Source organism: Marmota flaviventris, chromosome 1 (genome assembly GCF_047511675.1).
Source record: "Marmota flaviventris isolate mMarFla1 chromosome 1, mMarFla1.hap1, whole genome shotgun sequence".
NCBI classification, from domain to species: Eukaryota; Metazoa; Chordata; class Mammalia; order Rodentia; family Sciuridae; genus Marmota; species Marmota flaviventris.
The window spans coordinates 78,815,763-78,837,595 of NC_092498.1; the positions used below are offsets into that span (position 1 = coordinate 78,815,763).

Here is a 21,833-nt window from a genome sequence, read left to right on the forward strand (position 1 = left end):
AGTCACTCAACTTCCTTTTTTGGAAAAAACGAAGCAATGTTCCAGGGTGGATATATTAGTCAGTTGTTTAAAGATGAAGTCCCCAGTCCATTTCCTGAGAGGATTCCCAAACATAGCATAAGATGTAGCCAATACCTGGTGGCCCACAGAGAACTGTCATCGTCCGGAGAGAGACTGTTTTAAGAAACCCCAAAAGAACAGGGGTCCTGTAGCTGCAGTAGTGAAAATGAAGAATAAGTGTATTATAGCTAGGTTACCATGATCCTATATGGATTTTATATTCTATTTTATTATGGATAATAATAGTCAATTTTAAAGGTGCTTTTAAAAATTCTAATTAAAGATTATGCATTGTGTTTATTAGAGGTTCTGAAAATTAAGGAAAAGGCACTGTGTTCATTTTCTCTGCTAAATTAATCTCTTCTACTCAATTACTCCTTATAAAGATGAGGTTTGGCCATGGGTTACAAGAGAGGTTCTGAAAGATGATTGTGCTCCTTCATACCAAATGGTATCCATCAGAACAATAAATTAATGTTAATAATGTGATGGGGTTTATCTTACACATCAACAGATAATCTAAAGTCTTCTTTCTTTCAAATACCAGGATACTCTACATAATCCATATAAATAAGTTCTTCCCTTATAACATTATCTTTTTAGCCAGAGTCTAATATGAAATATAATCACAGTGCTGAAATGGTTTTAAACCAACACTTGTGAAAGTCATTGCAATAATCTAATCAAATCATTATCATTACCAATAATCTAATTAAATAATTAATTTAAAAATAGATTTAAAAATTGATATTTAGTCAGTGGCACACATGATGGGTAGTTAAATATACTTGAATATTTTTCAGTGTGAGTCAAGGCTAATTCCATCTGATTCTTCAGGTTCTTCATGTTTCACTTTATATGTTACTTCCTTCAGGAAGCTTTATAACAGACTGTATTTTTCCATCAAAAGTTATAATTATTTATCTATTTGGGAGATTAAGTTACAATGGATAGTCTCTGAGAAATAACTATTTTTCACTTCTCTCTAACATTAGTACTTGGTTACATTAGAACTTAGATACATTACTAACACATGAAAGGTGCTAGTATATACATATATATATATATATATATATATATATATACACATACATATATATATATATATATATATATACATACATATATTTGTGTGTGTATATGTATATATATGTGTGTGGATATATATACATTTATTGTATAAAAAACAAAAGAATCAGCAAAGAAATAAATAATTGAATGAATTGAGATTAAGTATATGTGAATTGTATGGCATTATACAGAAAAATCATTAAAATATTAAGTGATATTTTTGTGTAATATTTACATTTTTGCTAATTACAAAAATTGATGCATGTTCATAGAAGGCAAATTGGTAAATCTAGAATAATGTACAAGAGAATCATTCTTTATTTTATTACTTTTAGGTAAACAAATTTAAATGTTTGTTCATATTATCAGTGGTTTTACCTCTTCCTTAGGCTTCTCTTTAAAAAATATATTTGCATATTTTTGTACATATCTGTATGCATGTGTGTATGTGTAAATTTGCATTGTCTTTTATGTATATTTATTTGTATGCATGTGTTTGTTGTGTTTGTAAGTATGTATATGTTTAAGATTTTTCAAAGTAATTTCTATTATTACCTATATTAGAAATGAGAGGTTAATTTCTTTTTGTAGGTAATTTATTTTCTTAAATTGCTGTCCTCTAATGTCTGTTTGAAATTTCTCAGATTAACTCCAAAATTTGCTCATCTCATTCTCTCTTAAGATGATAAAAACAGCTATCTTGTTTATTTAGGACATTAACTCAACTCGATGACATGTATCATATCAAAACATATTCACATACATAGTGTATTTATAAATATATCATTATGTATTCATCTTCCTTGTGTGCTATATATACATATTTGGGGACATGTCTTTATACCTGAGAATGTCATCTTTTTGTTTTCACACATGTCTGAATATAGACTTACTGGACACATATTTTTGCCTGAAAAGTTTGGAAATGTCCTATGCTCAAGGGTGCTAGCGCTAAAGGGGAGGAGTCTGAGGCCAATCTGATAGGTGTTTCTTTGTGGGCAGCCTCATTTTTCTTTTCTGGAATTGGTGTATTTTCTTTATCCTGTTAACTTAAAAATTACCTTTCTGATGAGTGTTCACTAACAGATGCACATGACTCTCTTACTTATGGGAAGCTTCTTTAGTTATTCCCATTATTCAGTTAGTCTGATTTTTCTCCTAGAGGGCAATCACAGCTTTCTCTTCAGCTATTTTATCCTCTGATTTCCCATTTTCATCTCATTGGGTCCATCTCTTAGAAATTTTTCTTCATGTTCCAAGGGCTTCTTAAATTTGTGTTCAAGAGCACCAGTCTGATTCTCTGAAATGTATAAATTACTGTCTTTGTCTCCTGTATAGATTTTAATTTTTTTCTTCAAAATTTCTTTGTTATCCCTATTTATCATATTTCTCTTTCTTTTTCACTAATTCCATTGTCTTTTTAATTGAGTTAGATCTCTCCCTTTAGCTTTTGGTTCCTAGTTGATTGAGCCAGTATCTTTTGACATTTGAAGATGCCAAAACATTTCCTTTAAAATCATATTGGTTCCTCCCGTAGCTCATGTTCATTGATCTATGAATGACATTTTCCTTTACAGTTTATGTAGCATATTATCATAGGTCCTTTTTTTTTCCTGATCACTTATTCTTGAATGTAGAAAAATCTTTCCAGATATTTTGCCTCCAGCAAATGTGTAGTGATTGTGTTTGGCTTCACTTTTTGCCAACTTACATGCTGGCTGAGGCTCCTTCCTGGCTCTCTAGCTGAGTGGCAACCCTTAATCCAGGTCATAGACTCTTAAGGACCTTTCTTCTAGCCATTCCCTTTTCTCCTGATACTCTAATAATGTGAGTTACATGAGAAAACAAAACAAACAAAATTGTCTTAGGGAATTTCTTACCTAGTAAAAGGCACAAGTTACCAACATTTTAAATAACCATTTTTTGATACTACATTATTTGCTTGCTTGACACACCAAGTTAATTAAATTATGTATTAAATATAATTAAAATTGTACAGTTTGATGCTTTTATTTATGTATTCCAAATCAAAGGTCTTATAGCAAATATTAAATGTAGTAGAATGTAGAGAGTGGGGTGGAAATAGAAAAAATAAGGCAAGATAAGCTTTATGGATAGATGGGAACTATATATAGGAAAAGTAAAATGGCCACTATGAGTATTTGAAGATTGTTAGAAATGATCTTTGTTTCAAAATGCATTCATTCCTTGATATTTGTGGAGGATTGTTTTCAGGAACCTCCAAGAATACCAAAATCCCTAGATGCTCAAGACACTTATATGAAATGGCCTAGTTTTTGCATATAACCTTTACACATTCTCCTGTATACTTTCAATCATCTCTGGATTATTTTTGACACTTGGTACAATGTAATTGCTCTGTAAATTGTTATTTTACTGTTTTTTTTTTTTAGAAAAAATACTATAAGAAATAAATGTATGTACATGTCTAGACAGATATAATTTTTTCCGACAATATTTTTGAATCACTGGGTGGATATGAAATTCATGGATAGAGAGCACTGACCGTAGTTCATTCTGTCCATTCTATTAATGGCCTCACCTTCCATCATTTGCAAGTCATTTTGTCATTTAAATATTTTTGTTTTTAAGAACGCTCCTCTTACTCATCCCACATTTTTTCCTTCCTTAGCATACGGAAGTTTTACAAATGCATGTCATGTGTTTGTATGTGTCTCACTTTAACTACTAGATTGTAAGTTTAATGGTAATAAATTGAAATTGCCAATACCTTGAACATAGTGAACCATCATTATGTGTTACAATGCCCTGTCATATAACTTTGTTTTGTGCTAGTCCTCCCTCTTCTCACTTAGCTCCAGTAGTGTTTAGTAAATGTCTTTAGAAGGTGTGAAACTTCAGGCAGTTTCTAGAAATGCAAATTAGCTGAATGTTAGTAGCTAGGACACAGAAGAAGGCATCTAAAGATGCTAGACTCCTCCTTATAAACCAGCTCTACTCAATCAGATCTTACTAGACTGAACATAAACCCTATTATAGACATGAATAGATTCCATGAGCTAAAAAATGACTTACCTACATGTAATGATTTAGGAAGGGAAAGACACTATACTCAGTGTTTCAAATACGTTATCTCATTTAATAAAATAACCTAGAGAAAGCTCAAAGCTTATCTAAAATATTCAGAATTTTGAGGAGGGTTTGTTTTGTTTGTTTGGTATGAAACTCACTATTAGGATTCAAAATACAGGTAAAGATTCACGTGTAAGACAATGTGAGAGGGTTCAGAGTGGAAATGATTAGGTTGTGAGAGCCTTAACTTAATCAGTGAATCGATCCCTGAAGGAGTTAACTGAGTGGTAACTGGAGGCAGGAGGAGTGTGGCTAGAGGAGGGGGATCATTAGGGTTATGGTTTGGGGTATATATTTGTATTTGGAAAGTGGAGTTTCTCTCTCTCTCTCTCTCTCTGCTGCCTAATCATCAGGTGAGCTGCTTCTTTTCACCACACTCTTTCTCACACTCTTCCTTCATCATGTTTGGCCTCACTTTGAGGCCCAAGGAATAGAGCCAGCTGCCTAAAACCTCTGAAACCCTGAGCTCACAAATAAACTTTTCCTCCTCTTCAGTTGTTCTGGTCAGATCTTTTAGTTGCAGCAAGGAAAAAGCTGACTAAAAAAAGACTCCTTCATATACTTTTCCAATTCTTAATTTTTAACTTTTGTCCTATTAATCGAGAGAAAGAGTGATCCATTGGCTTGCATTGCCAGTGACAACCAGTGGGGTAGAAAGAGTCAAAGAAAAATAGAATTCCATATGAATCCTGAAGAAAAGAGTAGGCTTATTTTTCACCCTATATGTCCCTAGTTTTGAGAGGGAATAAAAAAAAAAAAGAGGAAAGGAGTAGAGATGAAGGATGAGGTTAAAGTCTCACCTTCCAGTCTACCTGTTAACACCTCATTGATACATCATTAAGATGAGGCAGTGGAGGTTGGGGGATCCAGATTTTATTTATTTCCCCTTAAATTCGAACGTCTTTCCAAAAGCTCCTGGACTTTCTATTATAATCTCCAGATCCCTGGCAATAATTTCTAACTACCACAACTTGTTTTGTAATTTTCTTTTTATTGGCAGTGAGTTATGAGGAAAATGATGTTAAAAGGGGAAAAATTATGATGGAAGTGAGCTTGGATATGTTAAGAGATGAAGTAGAAATAGTTAAGCAACACAATGATTAAAATTCCTACTATTGAAGAATATATTTTCAAAACAAAACAATACTATACTTTTGGTTTCTGTATTATTAGTATATCATTTATTTTTTGTAGTACAAAACTGTAGTTGAAAATATGTTAAACAGCTCCTGTTCTGAAATAGCAACTCATAAATGCTTGATAAATTTGAATTGTGAAGACATGTCTCATGAATGTTGTGTTCTGAATGCCATTCTTCTACCTGCTTTCTTTTCTGCCTATCTTAAAGTATTCCATTTGACCTTATTGCAAAATATTTTTTTATGTTGGGTTTTGTACAAAGGAAAAAATGGACTTCGTGAAAAATACTTTGTAGACATACAAAGCTGAGTAAAATAGATTCCTGGTTGGAAGATAAGGCATGTAAAATAAAAAAGTAGAATATTAAAGAAATAAGCCTGCGTGAACTTCAAGACGCCAAGGAGACCCATTGATTAGATTTACCAAGGAAGGCTAAATCATGGAAATACCTAGCCTAGTTCTTGAATCCATCCATTTATTTGTCTTTCATGCATTCATTACAATGTACTTTTGAGGACCTACTGGATAGACACTGGAAGTTCAAAGATAAACAATACTGTAGCCTGTCCTTTCATATATCTTAACATTTAGTGAAGAAAATGCACAGTTAACAAAATTACATGCAGCAATTACATAAATGTGAGCAATGCTCCGAAGGAGATGGAGGATGCTATGAGACCAGATAGAGGAGGAGGAGATCCCACTTAGTTTTCAGGGAATGCTTTTTTGAGGACATGGTGTTAAAATTTTATACCATGAAGGATGAAGAGGAAGTTAGCCAGTTGGGAGCTATAGTTATGAAGATCAGGAAGGAAGAATTTCTGGCCCAGATGGAATAGCATGTACAAAGGCTGATGGGACTTTGACCTTTTTAAGGAGAGGAAGGGAGCCCTTTGTAGGAGAAACTGAGATCAAAGGAGGGAGGAGTAATGTGATGAAGCTGGAGAGATGGAGAGGAGCCTATGGATGTTGACCTTGAGGAATTTCAGTCTCAGTAAAGTCATTGAAATGTTTAAGCAAAAAATTGCTACTGTCTTGTGGTGAATGGCATAGAGTGAAAGTCAGGTAGCCAGTTATGAGGCTGTCTCAGGAGTTCAAATCAGTGATAATAGTTGTTTGGATTGTGTATGGTTTTGGCAGTGGAGATAAGAAGTGAGTGATTCAAGATCTGTCTGGAAGGGAAAACAGACACTCCTTTGGTTCATAGAAGAGGGAATGTCAAGAGGACACAAAGGTTTCTGGCATACTCATTGATGGATCTTAGTGTCCTTTGTTAAAATAAGGAACACTGTGTGTGGGTTAAGATCATGAATTCAAAATTGAAGACATTCTTACTTTATGAAATCTATGAGACATCCAAATGGAAGCTTTGGGTGGGCAATTGAATAGGTAAGTTTATAGTATATTACTCAGAAGAGAGGTCAGGGCTAAGGATGAAAACATACAAGTCAGGAGCAGGCATAAAGATGGGTTCTGAAGCCATTGACTCTTAAGAATGGATATTATTTGAACCAGCAAAATGATATTTTTTCTTATACATAATTTTTACCACATGGTTTCAAATTGCATATGTTATATTTTTCTGTAGGATTTTGGTATACTCAGGGGCAAATACTTTTCCCCTCTGAGAAACATTCCTTTAACACAGTAATGTAAGTAAGTCAAATTTCGGTACTTATCTGTTCCTGAATAGATCTTTTTTATTTTTTATTTTTTTTGCTCTTTAATTTCTTATCATGGATACTTCAGTCCCTGTACCCCATAATGTAGTTTGATGGTCAAATATTAGAACAGATTTGTTAAATAATCTTATGTTAGTCAATTTTGTAAGTAACATGTTCTCCCCTTTCTCAAGGGAAATGGTTATGGGTAGAAATCCTAAAATGAACCAGAGTTGTAATTATCATCTAATCTGTTCCTTTAAAAAGTCCTTTTTTATATACTCTTGATAATTGATTTCACCAAATTTTTCAAACATGAAATATACTACCTTCTAATAGATTTTATTCATTAAGTAACTGAACTCTGTACTAAAGGAATTACAGCAATCATTTATATTTTAAAAGAACTACTTCCAATGTCTCACAATATACGGGACTTGTATATCTCATAGATTTACAATAGTCATATATTTTATAAAATGCTACAAATTTTTAGGAAAACATAAGTAAAGAAGAAACTGAGTACCCATCTTTGATGACATTTCTAAACAAAATGGAAAAGAGTTAGAAAATTGTTCAGTTTATTACAAAGATGTTCCCTGATCCAAAGGAAAAGTGGAATTTACTCATTAAATAAATTCAGGATTTAGAAACCAGCTCATTTTGTGGCGTGAATGATAAAATGAAAACTTCTACTAAATTGAGTTATCTGCCCCCAGTTAACAATGATTTTACATACTGGTAAAACTATGGCATTCTTTTTTTTAATCTGAAGTTTCCTAAAATGTCACCATCTTTATCACTTTACAGATTTACTAAACTAAGGTCTGAGTACTAGTTAATCTACTAATGGAGATTTTTGCAGACATATGCAGATACACAGATTAAATCCTCCTATGGGGTCTTAAGGATATAGATGTTTTTTCTTTGTAAATTTCATTTTAAAAAGAATAACTTTTTGGAGTGATCATGTTATTGTCCAGTGTGTATCCACTACCTTGTTCCATTACATGTATGTTTTCTTTGTCTTGAAGGAATTGCCTATGACCCTCTGATGCTGAAACACCAGTGCGTTTGTGGCAGTTCCACCACCCACCCTGAGCATGCTGGACGAATACAGAGCATCTGGTCACGGCTGCAAGAAACTGGGCTGCTAAATAAATGTGAGGTAATCCTGAATTGGCCACACTTTTTTACTTACTTAAATAAATCATGTAAAGAGGCCAGCATTCATTTGGGTAGTAGTAAAAAAATGTTAACCATGTAGAGCAAACATTGTGATTGATGATCAGTCATAAACAAATAGCATAGAACTCACCATCTGACTCTGAGCTGGGCACACAGTAGGTAATCAAGGTTGATGTATTAAGCAGCTGCCTGATATGTGTGTTCTGTTGCAGCATACATACACATGATAGCATTCTTGTTTGCAAATGGACATCATTTATTGAGTTAGTCTTCTGAGAAACTGCTTGCAGTGTTAAATGTTAAGTAATTGGTACTTTTTTTGTTAGAAACTGCCCTTTGAACTCAAATATATGCCAATTTTGCCTCATGGAAATGAATAAAATTCAAAGAATAACAGTTTTAGCACCAAGAAAATATACTCCTTTTTAATGAAGTAGCTAATAAGTTTGTAATTTTATGGTAGGGCTTTTAATATTTTCATTTTACCAATTTTTAGACTCATTTTTGTAAATTTCTGATGACAGTTTCATTTTCATTTAGAAAAAAATTATTTCTTTAGGCTTTCAAAGATTAAACAAAAGTGAAAGCAATTCATAATGACTCCCATTGTCAAATTTGCAAAATATATAATAATCATGGGCTATTTGATTAATTGATAAAAATTTCCATTGTTCCCTAAAATTCAGTAACTTTTTGCATTTACATATGAACAATTCTTTAAAAAAATACGTTCCATGTATTTTCTCACTTCATTTTATCATTGATTGTTTTAAAAAATTTTTATTAAATATGTATTATATTATAGATGTGTTTCAGCCACTGAAATTGCAAATTTCACAAGACAGATAATATTCCTGATCTCACAAGCTGCCATTTTATGATGTTTCTATTTGGTTCTGTTGACCTACCAATGAAGGAAATTCAACATAGTTTTTACTTGCCTAGGGGAAAAAATAAATGGATAATATTTTGACTATAATTGTGGTATGAGAAAACTGATATGAGACCAAATGAAATTCATTATACTTCAATAAAATTAAAATTGATTTTTGTTAGTACTTTTCAGATTATATGCAAACTACTTGTGACTTTTTGCATAGTGTATCAATTCTAAGGTCAGACATTTAAAAGTGCGATTATAAATTGATATTAACCCATAGACTATCTTTGAAAACTTTCTGTAGTGTATTATTTTTTGGCAACTGAAAATGCATTCAACATAATTCCTATGCAAATGTAGTTTTAAAAGAACCTGGAAAATGTTTTGGTTGAAATATAAATGCCAAAGAAGAGAAAATGATCCTAAAGGTCAAGTGCACTTGCCTATACTTGCTAATGTGAATCACATCTGTCTGGTCCTTCCCTGCAATCTAGTGAAAATATTGACTTTTGAAGATGCAAAGCATTTATGCAATTTGCTCGTTACTAAGAAAAATTTTCCTTATAGACTTTGTCTTTAAAAGGTGATATAGGAGAATAATATATTTCATTTTACAAGGATATTAATTATCTTTGCATCAAATTATTGATAATGTCCTGTAGGTCAATCAGGAGTTGAGATTGTGAATAAATACAACAGAACACTGGTCTCACAAATTTTATTATATGTTTATAGTGGAAATGTCAAACATTTTTTGTATTTAAAGCTCTGCTTCTGATTAAATGTTTCCTTTACCTAAAAATCCCAAAGTGAAAGAAAATGAGCTACATATATTTCTCTGGTTCTTTCCTGAGTAAAGTCCTATTCATCCTTTGCCAGTGGCATCCATATTATATGGCAGAAAGCTTTCATGCTCTTTGGATAATTTTAGAGTTAACTTTAAGAATTTCATATTTTTGAGAGTGCAGCTTGGAGGCCAAACCATTCTCTTTTCCACAAACCCCATATGGAATACACAAAGTGGGCAGCCAAGGAGACTTGTTTGTCTGATCTTAATGGAGAAATTACAGACTGATCTTAACACACAAAACTCATTTATTCTTGTGACCTTTCTTGTCTCACCTTTGTGACTGCTATGGATATTTTCCTGCTTGGCAAATTTTTTTTTTCTGCTCTTGCCAGCTGAGACATTGCCACTTGCATTTTTCCACATTCAATTCTTTGTTATATATGGCAGCATTTGGCCTTTTCCCAACCTCTCCAAATTGGCAGTGGCTCTAGCGGAATTTTGAAAAGCTATAACCTGAAGTACTGTTTATGAATGGAGCAGAGTGCAGAATTATGTGGAATGTAGTATAGTTCACACTGATCTGAAAATCTAAAAATGTTTGTCATCATCCCTTTCTAGTCAGCCATTTTCATGAATTCCTCCTACATCACTTTATTTTATTCCTATATTATTTCAAACCATGCAATTCTATTATATCTCACTGGCTTATGTGTTGTCAACCACAGGATGAAATGTCGGAAGGACTCGAGTTGTTGAGAATGGGTTAGGTAAGCCCCAACCCAGTCAGAAAACAGGAGTCTTCCTGGTAACAATCACAGAATTAAAAATAATTCACTTGGGAACCAGGATCAGAGGAGTAGCTCTTAAAGAAGACCATGAACAAGTGTCTTATCAAAAACTTCACAAGCATGCAAACAGAAACCGTTTTCAGACATAGTTCGATGGCAACTTCCCAAGTGTTTAGTTTCTTAAGTGAAGAAATTGTTTCCCACATTTTATGTTACCAAATTCCTGTGCAATTGCAGGAATGGTTGCACATGTGAATTTATTTGCTCTTTGACTTTATGATATGGTAACCAAAGTAAAAAGTAAACAAATAAAAACATGTAATGGAATTTCTAAAAGCCCTAACAAACAATTCACTTTAAGACACCTAGGTGTTTAATGTCCCTCTGTCTGTGAATGATTTTAGGAGGATTCAAAATGGAACTTTAGAAATAATTAACTAAATAGATGTTCTCCTTTTCTGGAGACTTTTAGTTCCATGTAAGATAAAACATAGAACCAAAAGGGAAAGAAGGTTTCCATGACTTAATTTCTTTTTCTTCCTGTTTTTACCAGAAGAGAAGAGAAGAAAATGAAAAGGAACACAGATTATTCCAAAGCAGTTTAGTTCCACTCAGAAAGAGTAGAATCTACACCATCATTCAGGACTGCCCAGCCCAGGCCTTTACTAAACACATTTGGAATAATTGATACACATTTTTATGGTTTTCTCTTAAAATATGTTATTTAATAAATCAATTCTACATACAAATTTATTAATATGTTATTAAATCCTCTTCTAAGAATGTTAAACTTTTTATCTCATGCTGAATTATTTGGAGAATTTTAATATTTTGAAAAAAAACTGAGAAAGTTACTAACAAGTATTTTAGCAATTTATCACACTTCATAAGATTCAGAATTGTTAAAGAATTGAGGGGAAAACCCACCATAAAAGGCAAGTGATCTTATGGAGCGAGACTTCTCTGTGTGGGACTTAAGCTAGTTGAAAGAGGGAAAAGGCTCCCCTGAAAGCCTTCCTGGTTAGTGTTTCTGAACCAAAGGAAACCAAGCCAATGACAGTTATCTGCTCCCTGCAGTTAATGTATTTACTCCAAGAGAAAGTGGGGTTGCAGCTCTGGTGAGAGTCCTATTTAGCAAGCACCCCAAAGACCCAAATAAAGACAGAATGGAGACCATTCCTACTAAACTGCCTGGGAGGAGCTATGAGGATGTTGAACTCTAGTTCACTTGCCCAGTTTGTCTAACTAGTATGAACAAGAGAAGGTGCAATCTTGCTGGCTGGTTCTCCAGGGGTTAGAGTACCAAGACTAGGGTATCGCTCTCCTAAGTGGTCTGGACAATGTTCTCTCTTGATGGTGGGAAATAAGAACTTAACTCAATAGTTTCATAATAGAGAGAACTTATTAGATTCCACAGAAAAGGATATAATCAAATAGGAATGCATCCAAGCTGGATCAGCACATTGTTTCCCGATATCCAGATAGTTATCTGCCGTTTTTGGACATGATTTGCCCTGTACATCTATGTGACCACCCATGGTTAGAAATCAACTTGTGCTTTCAGAGAAGAAAATCTCAAATAGCATCTATTAGAATCCTCTCTGGGGATGTTCAGACACAGATGGCTGAGCTCTAGCCCTAGGGCTTCTGATTCAGTAGGTCTGAATGGAGGTCTAAGTATTTTTTTCTCCAACGTGGTTAGTTGATCCTGATATTGCTGATGTAGTTACCACATCTTGACAACAGCAGAATATTTGTTCAATGATATTGATATGAATTTGAGGTTTCCTGGTACCTCTGTAAGGAGCAGGAGATATAATATAGAGGAAGAAAGATATATTCACTATCTTCAAGGAGGTTAACATTTAGTGAACTCACCTGACTTTGGTCAAATGATCATACAAAGAAATATATAATTACAAATTTGCAAAGGGTTTGAGCCAATATGTTTATGTTGCTGTGATTCTGAAGATTCTTATTGATTTGGCTTAGGAAAGAAATAAAAAGAGAAAGACGGTGGCCAGCTGCCTTCTTTGTCTTGAAAGCTTCAGAGGGGTTCTGTGAACAAGAGAGAGGAGGTGATGTTTTAGATCAGTGTGAAGGAGAAAGTGTCTCTTATGTCGAATAACTTGCCATGCTTCTGCTTGTCAATATGTGGTTTCCTTCATTTACTAGGGTTCCTATTGTCTATTTCTCTGGGAAAAAGATAAGAAGTCCCAATTCTGCTGGCACATAGAGAAAAGTCAACTTTCCTCATCCAATGGCGCGGTCAATTGTCCACTAATGAAATGACAATAAAATGATAGAAAAGAGGGCAAATTGAAAACATTAAAAGGACTCCTTCATTTCAAAAGGCTAGACTGACCCCCAAATCAAACTTTTGTATTATATCAACTCATTTAGCAATGTGGTAAATTAATCAAAATGGATTCCTTCCAAGGTAATTATTCAACAATAGATTTAACTTTAGCCCGACCATTAATTATCTGTGTACTTTAGTAAAATCATTTAACCTTGTTGATCTTCCATTTTCTCATGCTATAGATGGGCATATTATGCAGAATTCCTCTAGGATTTCTTCCAGATATAATATTGTATGAAATTAGAATGGCTAAGGAGCTCACTTTAGACATAACACTCTCTCTTCTTAACAGCAGACTAAATTTTTAGCATGTTTTGGTAAACACTTTGCTCTTAGTTTGTAAGCTATAGTGTAAATTGGCTTTGCTGAGTAGTGCTGATTAGCAGCCAGAGAAAACTTTAGTCCTTATTATATTAGATTACAGTGGTTACATGGGTTAACTTCTTTTGGCATGACGTGGCACTGTTTTAAAAAAGTTGAGCGGTTAGTAGTCCTTCATGCCAATACCATTTAATTTTTTCCCCTATTGAATCATTCATACTTAGTTTAGTGATTCTGTTGGGAACACAAAGCAAAACCAGCAGCTTTCTGGTCACCGTGAGAAATGGATCTGGGGCAGGGGGCAGGGGGTAATTTGGTATCCTGTTGAGAAAACAAGCTCTTCGATTAGGTAGCTGGGTTTCTAAAGTGCCTGTGCTCCTGGAGAAAGGAATGTGCTCCTCTGAGCTTAAAAAAAAAAAAAAAAAAATAGAGATTGACCCATCATCTGTTAGAAATGCACTTGCAGTTGTTTTTCCAGAAGTGCTCATGTCTCCCAGCCCCACCAAACCACCCACAGACATTTGCTTGCTTTCACATTTGTTTTGAGAATAATAACATTTTATAATGCTTTTGTTGGATTACACATTATGTGGAATTTGCATTGCCTCTTTGTGACTAATATTGAATAACTTTGTTTCGCTTAATTCATAAGTAAAAGCCATAAGCAACATACTGTGCTGAAATGTTTAACTCTTTTATTCAAGTGCCAACACAAAGTAATTACAAAACAATTCTGGGACATGAAACCAAGCTACTGTTGCCCCTTCTGGGATTTCTCAGCAGTTCCAATGAGCAAAGTGGAGAGAAACTTTAGTATAAAATCTTAAGAAGTCCAGCAGCTCAAGGATAATGTCTTCAGCACACTTGCCAGCACACACAAGTGACTTAAAATACCCTTTTTAAATCCAAATAAGGAGATGTATTGCTTTTGGAATGTACAGGTTTTCTGACATCAAGATTGTGAAGCTCTGCATACTGCAAGTTAATGCAAATTCAATTAAACATTTGTTTTATAGAGTAGTCTAACTAGATGGCAGCACATAACAGCTTACTGTTCTGTTTAGTTTGTAAAAAAAAAATTTTTTTAAATATGTTTGTGTCTTAGAATCTAACCACAAAGCAGTAAGAAAGTCAAACAGGGAGTCCTGTGAATTGTCTCTAAAGGATAGGGCAGTTGCGGGGTGCGGAGGTGGAAGTAGTGCAGAAGATCTAGATATCATGAGTAAACCAGGATGCATTATGTCATTTTCTGAGAGATATTTATATATCACAGTAAGGTGGGCCCAGGCAGATACATACATCAAAAGTCAATGCACAGTTTATAATCAAAATTGAGACAACATGGAAGTTTTAAAAATTCTGCTTGTAGAATACAATCAATAAAAGGAACAATGAGAGATTTTCTTTCTGAATCATTTGGAAAATAATACAGGGATTTTTAGATAGCAGCTTAAGATTTATTAATAAAAATGAATGTTAGATATTTTTAAGTCATTTGAACATTGCAGTATTCAAGTATAAATATTTATTAAGAAATTTTGTTGCATACATGAGTGATATTTGAAAAAGCAATGCTTTAGACTAAATCATTAAAATATTTGTAATTAAAAATTATAAGGTATAAGATTTGGTTTTATTAAAAATTATGAAAATGGAGCAATGAAACTAAGGCATAATTTCTTTTTGTTGTATGAACATAATGATTTGAAATAGATGAAAATAAATTTAAAAAACATACATAACATATGCTTATGACCACCCCAGACCTTTATTGTTGAATAAGATTTTCTGGCTTTCTGAAGTGCTTTAGAAATTGCTATGTGCTCTGAAATATTTGAAAATAAATATTAATGACTGAATCAATAAAATTAAGACAAGTAAAGATACTTGCTAATTTTGAAGACAAGAATTTTGTTTTTTACTCCTTGATGTTAAAAACAAAAAATATTTCATAGTCCCAAATATTGGTCCATAGTGACAATATCTTGAATTAATTTATGAGTAGGAAGCATAGTCTGCTCCTTCCAACATGTGGTTCTTGACCCAGGATTCTACCCATTAGAATCCACTCAGTGGCTTTAAGTATCCAGTGCGCAGACTGTGTCCACACAAAGTGAATCTAAAGCTCCAATCATACCTCTTAAACATCCGCAGCTGGTTTCAAGAACCTCTGCAACACAAACTCAACTTCTTGCATAAACTTAACAGGTAGAGACAAATAGGCAGATGGATCAAATATTTGGAGATGAGAGAGTTCAAGCATTTACTTGAAACACACAGGTAGCTTTAAGTCAGAAGTACAGGCTAGGAGTGTAATTCACTGTGAGAGCACTTGCCTAGTGTGTGCAAGGCCCTGGGTTCAATCCCCAGCATCAGGAAACAAAACATACAAACAAAGCCAGACATTCTGTACCCTAAAGAATTTAGAAATTGGGGAAAGTGTTTATTATTTTGAGGTTGTCAAATAGTAGTATAAGCTTTGAAAATCCTCTCATTTTTCAACAGTGATTAAACTTTTAAGAAATGGGCTTCAAGGAAGAGGTGGACTGCTTTTGAAAATCTTCATGGGCCTATTTTCTGGCCTCCACCACAGTAATAGATCACTATAATTGTATTTGCTTGCCTCAGGCAAATTCATCAATCAAAGTAAAGCATATTTTCTTGAATTTTTTACCGAGTATAAAGTTATTTTGCCACATAGAATCTTATCAGTTAGGGCTAAAATGAAGCTTTGAAAAAACTTAGGCAAACTTCCTTATGCTTATAGATGAAGAAACTAAGGCCTGTAGAGATGTTTCACAGCTGGCTGTAGGCACAGGGAAAACATTCAAGAAGCAGGATAAGAATTCTGGCTCTCAGCTTGCAGTCTACTTTTCTTCCATGTGCCCTACAGAAGGGAGAAGTCTGGTAGGCTGCCTGCCTGTTCTATTACTGCCTGCCTCCCTTTACTCTACTTCATGAGAAAAAATTCTGATAACAGGTTACTATATGATGAGGGCTATGAGGAAAGATTGTATAGCTCTGTGTTAGGGGGTGGCTATTAGAAAAAAAAACAACGACTTATAAAATATTCAAAGAAACAATTGATTGTTATCATTTGAAAATTCTAGGAGATATGCTTGGATGAGACCACATTTTTGTGTTTGTTTTAAGAGAAAAAAATATATCAAGAATAATTAATGAACCACGAATTGACTCCTTAAGTATTAAATATGGTATTCAAAAACTGAATCTAACTTTGACATAACTCATTTATGTTTTTTAATTGAATATTGGCAGCACTGTAGATTTTTGGAGGAAAAAATAAAAATCTTCCTTTACTTAGAGACAATGGATGAAATATTTTCAGAAAATGAGGTATTTCAGTAGACATTTTTGCCTAATATGTCACTACTTTGAAAATGATTAAAGAAAATGGAGTCTCCTCCAGTGGAGGCAGGTACTTTGACTTGTCAAATTTAAGTTGGACATTTTCTCTTAGTTTGGAACTGCCACAAAATGAGCCCTTTCATGTCCTCAATAATACCCAACCAATGCAATCCATCTGTTCTGCTAAATTATTTCTAGTTCCCTAACCAAAGGCATTGCTTTTTCATGCATTTTATCATGATTTTATGCCCTTTATTATATTTTACAAAAGGTTCTGATTCCTCCAGGCCAATGAGAACTGATTAGGACACTGGCCTCACTCCAGGCTTTGAACACAAGCAGGGAAGGAATAGAACTGTTTCCTTTTTTCTCTGCTCCTTGGCAGAAAAAAAATATGAATCTATACCGTGTGTGTGCTCTGTGTGTGGGTGGGTGTGGGTAGGCTGCGTTTTATCCTGTCACAGTATGACTTTGTAGATCATGTTCAGAACATTCCTTCTATAATCAGTTTGCATTAACAGGCTTTATTTCAGAAAGACTATTTCTTTAGGAAAGAACCATAGTGCATTGTGAGACTCAATGATATGGTGATTTCAAATGACTTCTTTAGTCAAACTTCCAACCTGAATAGAGGCTGTCTGGGGGTCTGTATTGAATATGATCATATTCCTAAGCACAGAGTAGGCTGAGTCCTGGCTACTTTTCCACTCCCAGGAAAGACCCGGATTGAATGTAAGTCACAGAATAATAATGTCAGAATGAAAGCAGTCCTAAATCACAGCATTTCTTTAAGCTGAAAGAAGAGCTGGAAGCTTCTGTTCCTAGGCCTATTAAAGAATTCAAGACCTATCTTTGGATTTCATGTGAGAACTCTCCAGATAAACTCCATCCCTTATATGCATCGAGTGTTCCAATATGCTCAAAAGCCTTTTTAGTCAGAGCATCATAGATGACTTCACATAGACATCCTGCAGACTGATTTTTCTCTGAGAACGGAAACCAGCATCTCCCTAAATTAAGATTATCAGAGCACTTTATCCTATTTTGTTAGTCATTATGCTATTGACCTTTGACTCTAGAGAGCATCTTAAGAGAGAAATGGAGGAATACAGGGTACACAGGAAGTAGAACATTCGGGAAGAGACAAAATGAGAATATCTATATTAAGCCTGAGCAAATGAAATTCTAAATTAAAAAATGGGACTGTTGGAGATCTCGATAGGAGAAGAGAGCTGAATGTGACAAATTTAAGGCATCTGATAAAAGGGAGGCAAAATGGAACTACTCCAGGAGACCCTGTGTGTTAAGAACTAAAGCAAGCGGTTGCTATTTCAGGATTCTTGGCTTAGTCATCCAAGTTCCCATAGTAGTGTTTCTGCAAGATACAAATCTAGAATGTGCTTTCTCCAGATCCTTTCTATAGGTAGAGATTGTTTTCAGGCTGAATTGGTTTTCCTTGCTTTGGGGGGAAACAGGCACTGTGTTTATGGGGTTTGTTCCCTAGCAGCTAGAGAAGCAGAAGGTAGTTGTCAAGAATGATTACATCCTTATTTTGATTGCAATAATTTCTAAGAACTATTTATTATAATAACACAATCTGCCAGTGTAATGTTCTTTCAGAGAGTCAAAGGAAATGGAAGGAGAAGCGGGAAAAAGAATCAAAGGGATAATGTACGAGCAGTTTTACATTTTAATAGTGAGGTAAGAACTAGAGTATAAATCAGAAGCAAAACTCTTGAATAAGTAAATGCTAGGTAACTTATCCAGATGCTGTGTCCATACTGCCAGTTGATTGCTACTACACTGGGAGATGAAAGATTCGGCAGGCATCCTCATGATTTGCTAGCACTTGAGCTATCGTCATCTACGGTGAATCTTATTAGCAGATTATTGTTCAAATGTGTGGTTGAACATTTAGTTGGAATGCTACTGGGATTGTAGGAGAATAAGAAATGAACTTGGGACATGCATTGAGTGTACAGTGTATAATATATATGACTAGTGTATGAAAACATAATAATAGTGATATTTAATGTTAGAGCCAAAAAATTCAACTGGGAACTGAAAAAAAATCTTAATAGAAAAGGAGAGAGGGGAAAAAAATGATGAAGTTTTATGATATTCCAGTAGTCAAACATGGCTCCAATTCTTAGTTTTAGAATTGACATTATTTAGGATTTTGATGTCTCACAGTATCAGCTTTTATGATATCTGTGGCTATGGATTTCATAGACCCATAGAAGTGAAAGCTTGGAAGCTCTGTTATTTCATGGTATTCATTATTATGCCAGACTAGGACTGATTGTCACAGTCTGTTTTTCAGCACTCTGTTCATTCCAATTTTAGATGACTCAAACCATGGAGTTACTACCATTTATCTTGGGGGATTTTCCATCTTCTGAAATCTTGAAGTTAAAATATTTCCCTTTAATATTGATTCTTGCTTTTCTCTTGCTCATTTTATCTCTTTACCTGTCATTCTACTTCTTTGGTTTTTGTTTGTCTTCCATATACCTTTGCATATTTCATGTTTACCGGCAAATTACCCTGTTCAATACAATTGTTTATTGATCAGAACAAGGCAGACCTGAATGCCATCATTAAATTTGCCTTCGTCTTCAGTATTGGGATTGTTTTCTTAACTACCTGGAAATGATTTCTCAAAAGCTTATTTCATTTTTCTAGAAATGTAAATTGGGTTACACAATGCTGAATGATAGTGTCCAGAACAGGGAACTTCAGTGTAATGGCAAAGAAAATTCCACAGGTATTTGTTGGTTTGGCACATAAAGGCAATCTTGAGATTCTGCTTTAAATCATGCTCCTCTGTTACCCCTGTAGTTCGCACCATTCCTCCCTCACTGTGACCTGATCATTTATTTTCAGTGACAAGCAAACTCTGCCTCCTGTCCAATAAACCCTGAGGAAGTGTCATTACCTAGAGATTTTCCCAGCCTGACCCCTAGTAACCTACACATAAACACTGAAGAGTCTGCCAGCAGCCCCATCACCTTACACAAGGGAGACTGATCACGGAGTTGTCCTGGTCCCAAGAGAGGTGTGGTTGTCGCCGGATGTTTCCAAGTCAACTGGTGGTTCCAGGAACATGGGAGGTCAGCACTTCCTGAACAGACTCTCTGAATTTCTCTTGAGTTCCGTACTTAAGTATTACCTGACCTGTCTTGTGATGGTGTGTGTTTTAAGAAAAACTTCATATTGTTTATGTAGTTTTAGGAAGCATAGGCATTTCCGAAAGTGAAGGTTAATTAATTTCATACACCAGCATGATGTTTATCAGGCTCACAGATGTGGTAAGAAATGGGACCAAGAAGATCACTTTGTATGTTGGCTAATAAGGTTTAACTTAAAGTACAATTATGTTTGTGTCAAAGGACCTTTCTTTGTTAGATGGGGCAAAAACTCTCTGCCTAGCCTAAGTGTAAAGAATTGAGTCTAGAATGTCTCAAATTATCTCTGGTTAAACAGCAGTTTTTGTTTCCGTTTAATTTCCAATCTGTCATATACTAAAACTTTAATAAAACACACTAAAAGTGAAATGGTGCAAAAGTGAAATAAAAATTTAAGTCATATGAGATTTTATTAAATTCAAAAGACATAAATTTGCCATACAAGTTTCTAAATATTTACTCTGAATTTCTGTACTGATCTCATCATGGGCCATTGACAGGCAGATCCTCAACTGTTGCGGGTCCCATGGGACAAGCTTTGAGTAACATTGTAACAGCATTACACAGAGTAATGCTGTGGTAAGGTGCATTCACATGAAGTAATGAGCATAAAATACATTACACTATCATGGTATTTACCCATGTCCTTTAAGAAAAATTCATTTCAACAACTTCAGGTAAGTATAAAATAAGATGGTAATAAATTTGTTTTTCAGATAAACATTAGCCCTGGTGTTTTTAAGCTCATATTTTTTACAAAAGAGACAACCATTAATTTCTTTGTTATAGATTTATTTTTTTATGCCAAAGAAGAATAAGCTTTATGTCAATTTCCTACATGGGCATAAGCAATCCATCGCATCTCAACCTTGCATATGCTCATTTTTCAAGTAGTATTAGAGTATTTTACCAAGCAGATCAGTCTCACATTCCTGCCTGATGAAACTCAGCCCATTATTAATCATCTTAAATGTGACTTGGGGGTCTCATTTTCTTCTAAATGTTGTCAGAGAGGTACTGTAGGTTTCTGCTATTTTCTTTCAGAGGATTCAAGGTCGAAAAGCCAGCTTGGAGGAAATACAGCTTGTTCATTCTGAACATCACTCACTGTTGTATGGCACCGGCCCCCTGGATGGACAGAAGCTGGACCCCAGGATACTCCTAGGTCTGTATGGGCTCCATTTGACTGAGAACAGCACATTCCAGAACTATCATTAGTCAGTACAAGTGTCAGTCCAAAATACTTGGCAAGCAGTGTGACAAAAAGTCAGTTTTTCCAACAGCACTGCTCTGTGGAATGAGTCGTGTACAAGAGAATTCAAAGTAGATTAAGAAAATCCTGCACTACAAAAGACAATGTGTGTTCTATAATGTTGACTTTAAAATTAACCTTTCTTTGGATAGCAGATGTGTAGTGTAGTTTTGCATATAGGGATATATACATTGCCAAATTTGTTTACTTGGGTTTTTGAACTAAAAGACAATAAGACCTTTTCACCCTTTTGTGCAAATTCATCTTTACCTTTCCCATTTGTTTTGTGTCTTACAGGCTTTTTTCCCATGACCTTAACACACAAAATGATAGTACAACTTAATATCAGAGACAAGTCCTATTATTGTGCCTAAGATACTACATTTTATAGTAAGATGGAATTTAAAATAGCAGCGTAAGCTTTTTAGTGCACACCTTCCCTGTGGGTATTAAATACCACAGTAAATGACAAATAGAAAATCAATAAACATAATTTTTGTCAATGTACGATTTTTCAAAATTTCATCATCAGATTTTAAAATAAAATTGAAGTTGCAGAGTTTTATGTAAGCTTTATATGAATGCTATAAACAACAGATTTTTGGAAAAATACTGACAAAACATTATTTTAGTAGAAGTAATTATATTT

The 21,833-nt window shown here is 34.4% G+C and overlaps 1 protein-coding gene across 1 annotated transcript in view; it reads left to right on the plus strand.

Annotated features, from left to right (window-relative positions):
- The window catches only part of Hdac9 (histone deacetylase 9), an 861,354-nt gene that overhangs the window by 600,535 nt on the left and 238,986 nt on the right, over positions 1–21,833 (plus strand). Inside the window, exons 16-17 of the mRNA XM_071613675.1 lie at positions 8,081–8,214; positions 20,977–21,097. Of these exons, the coding sequence (XP_071469776.1) occupies positions 8,081–8,214; positions 20,977–21,097 (255 nt within the window). The remainder of the gene's footprint in view (positions 1–8,080; positions 8,215–20,976; positions 21,098–21,833) is intronic.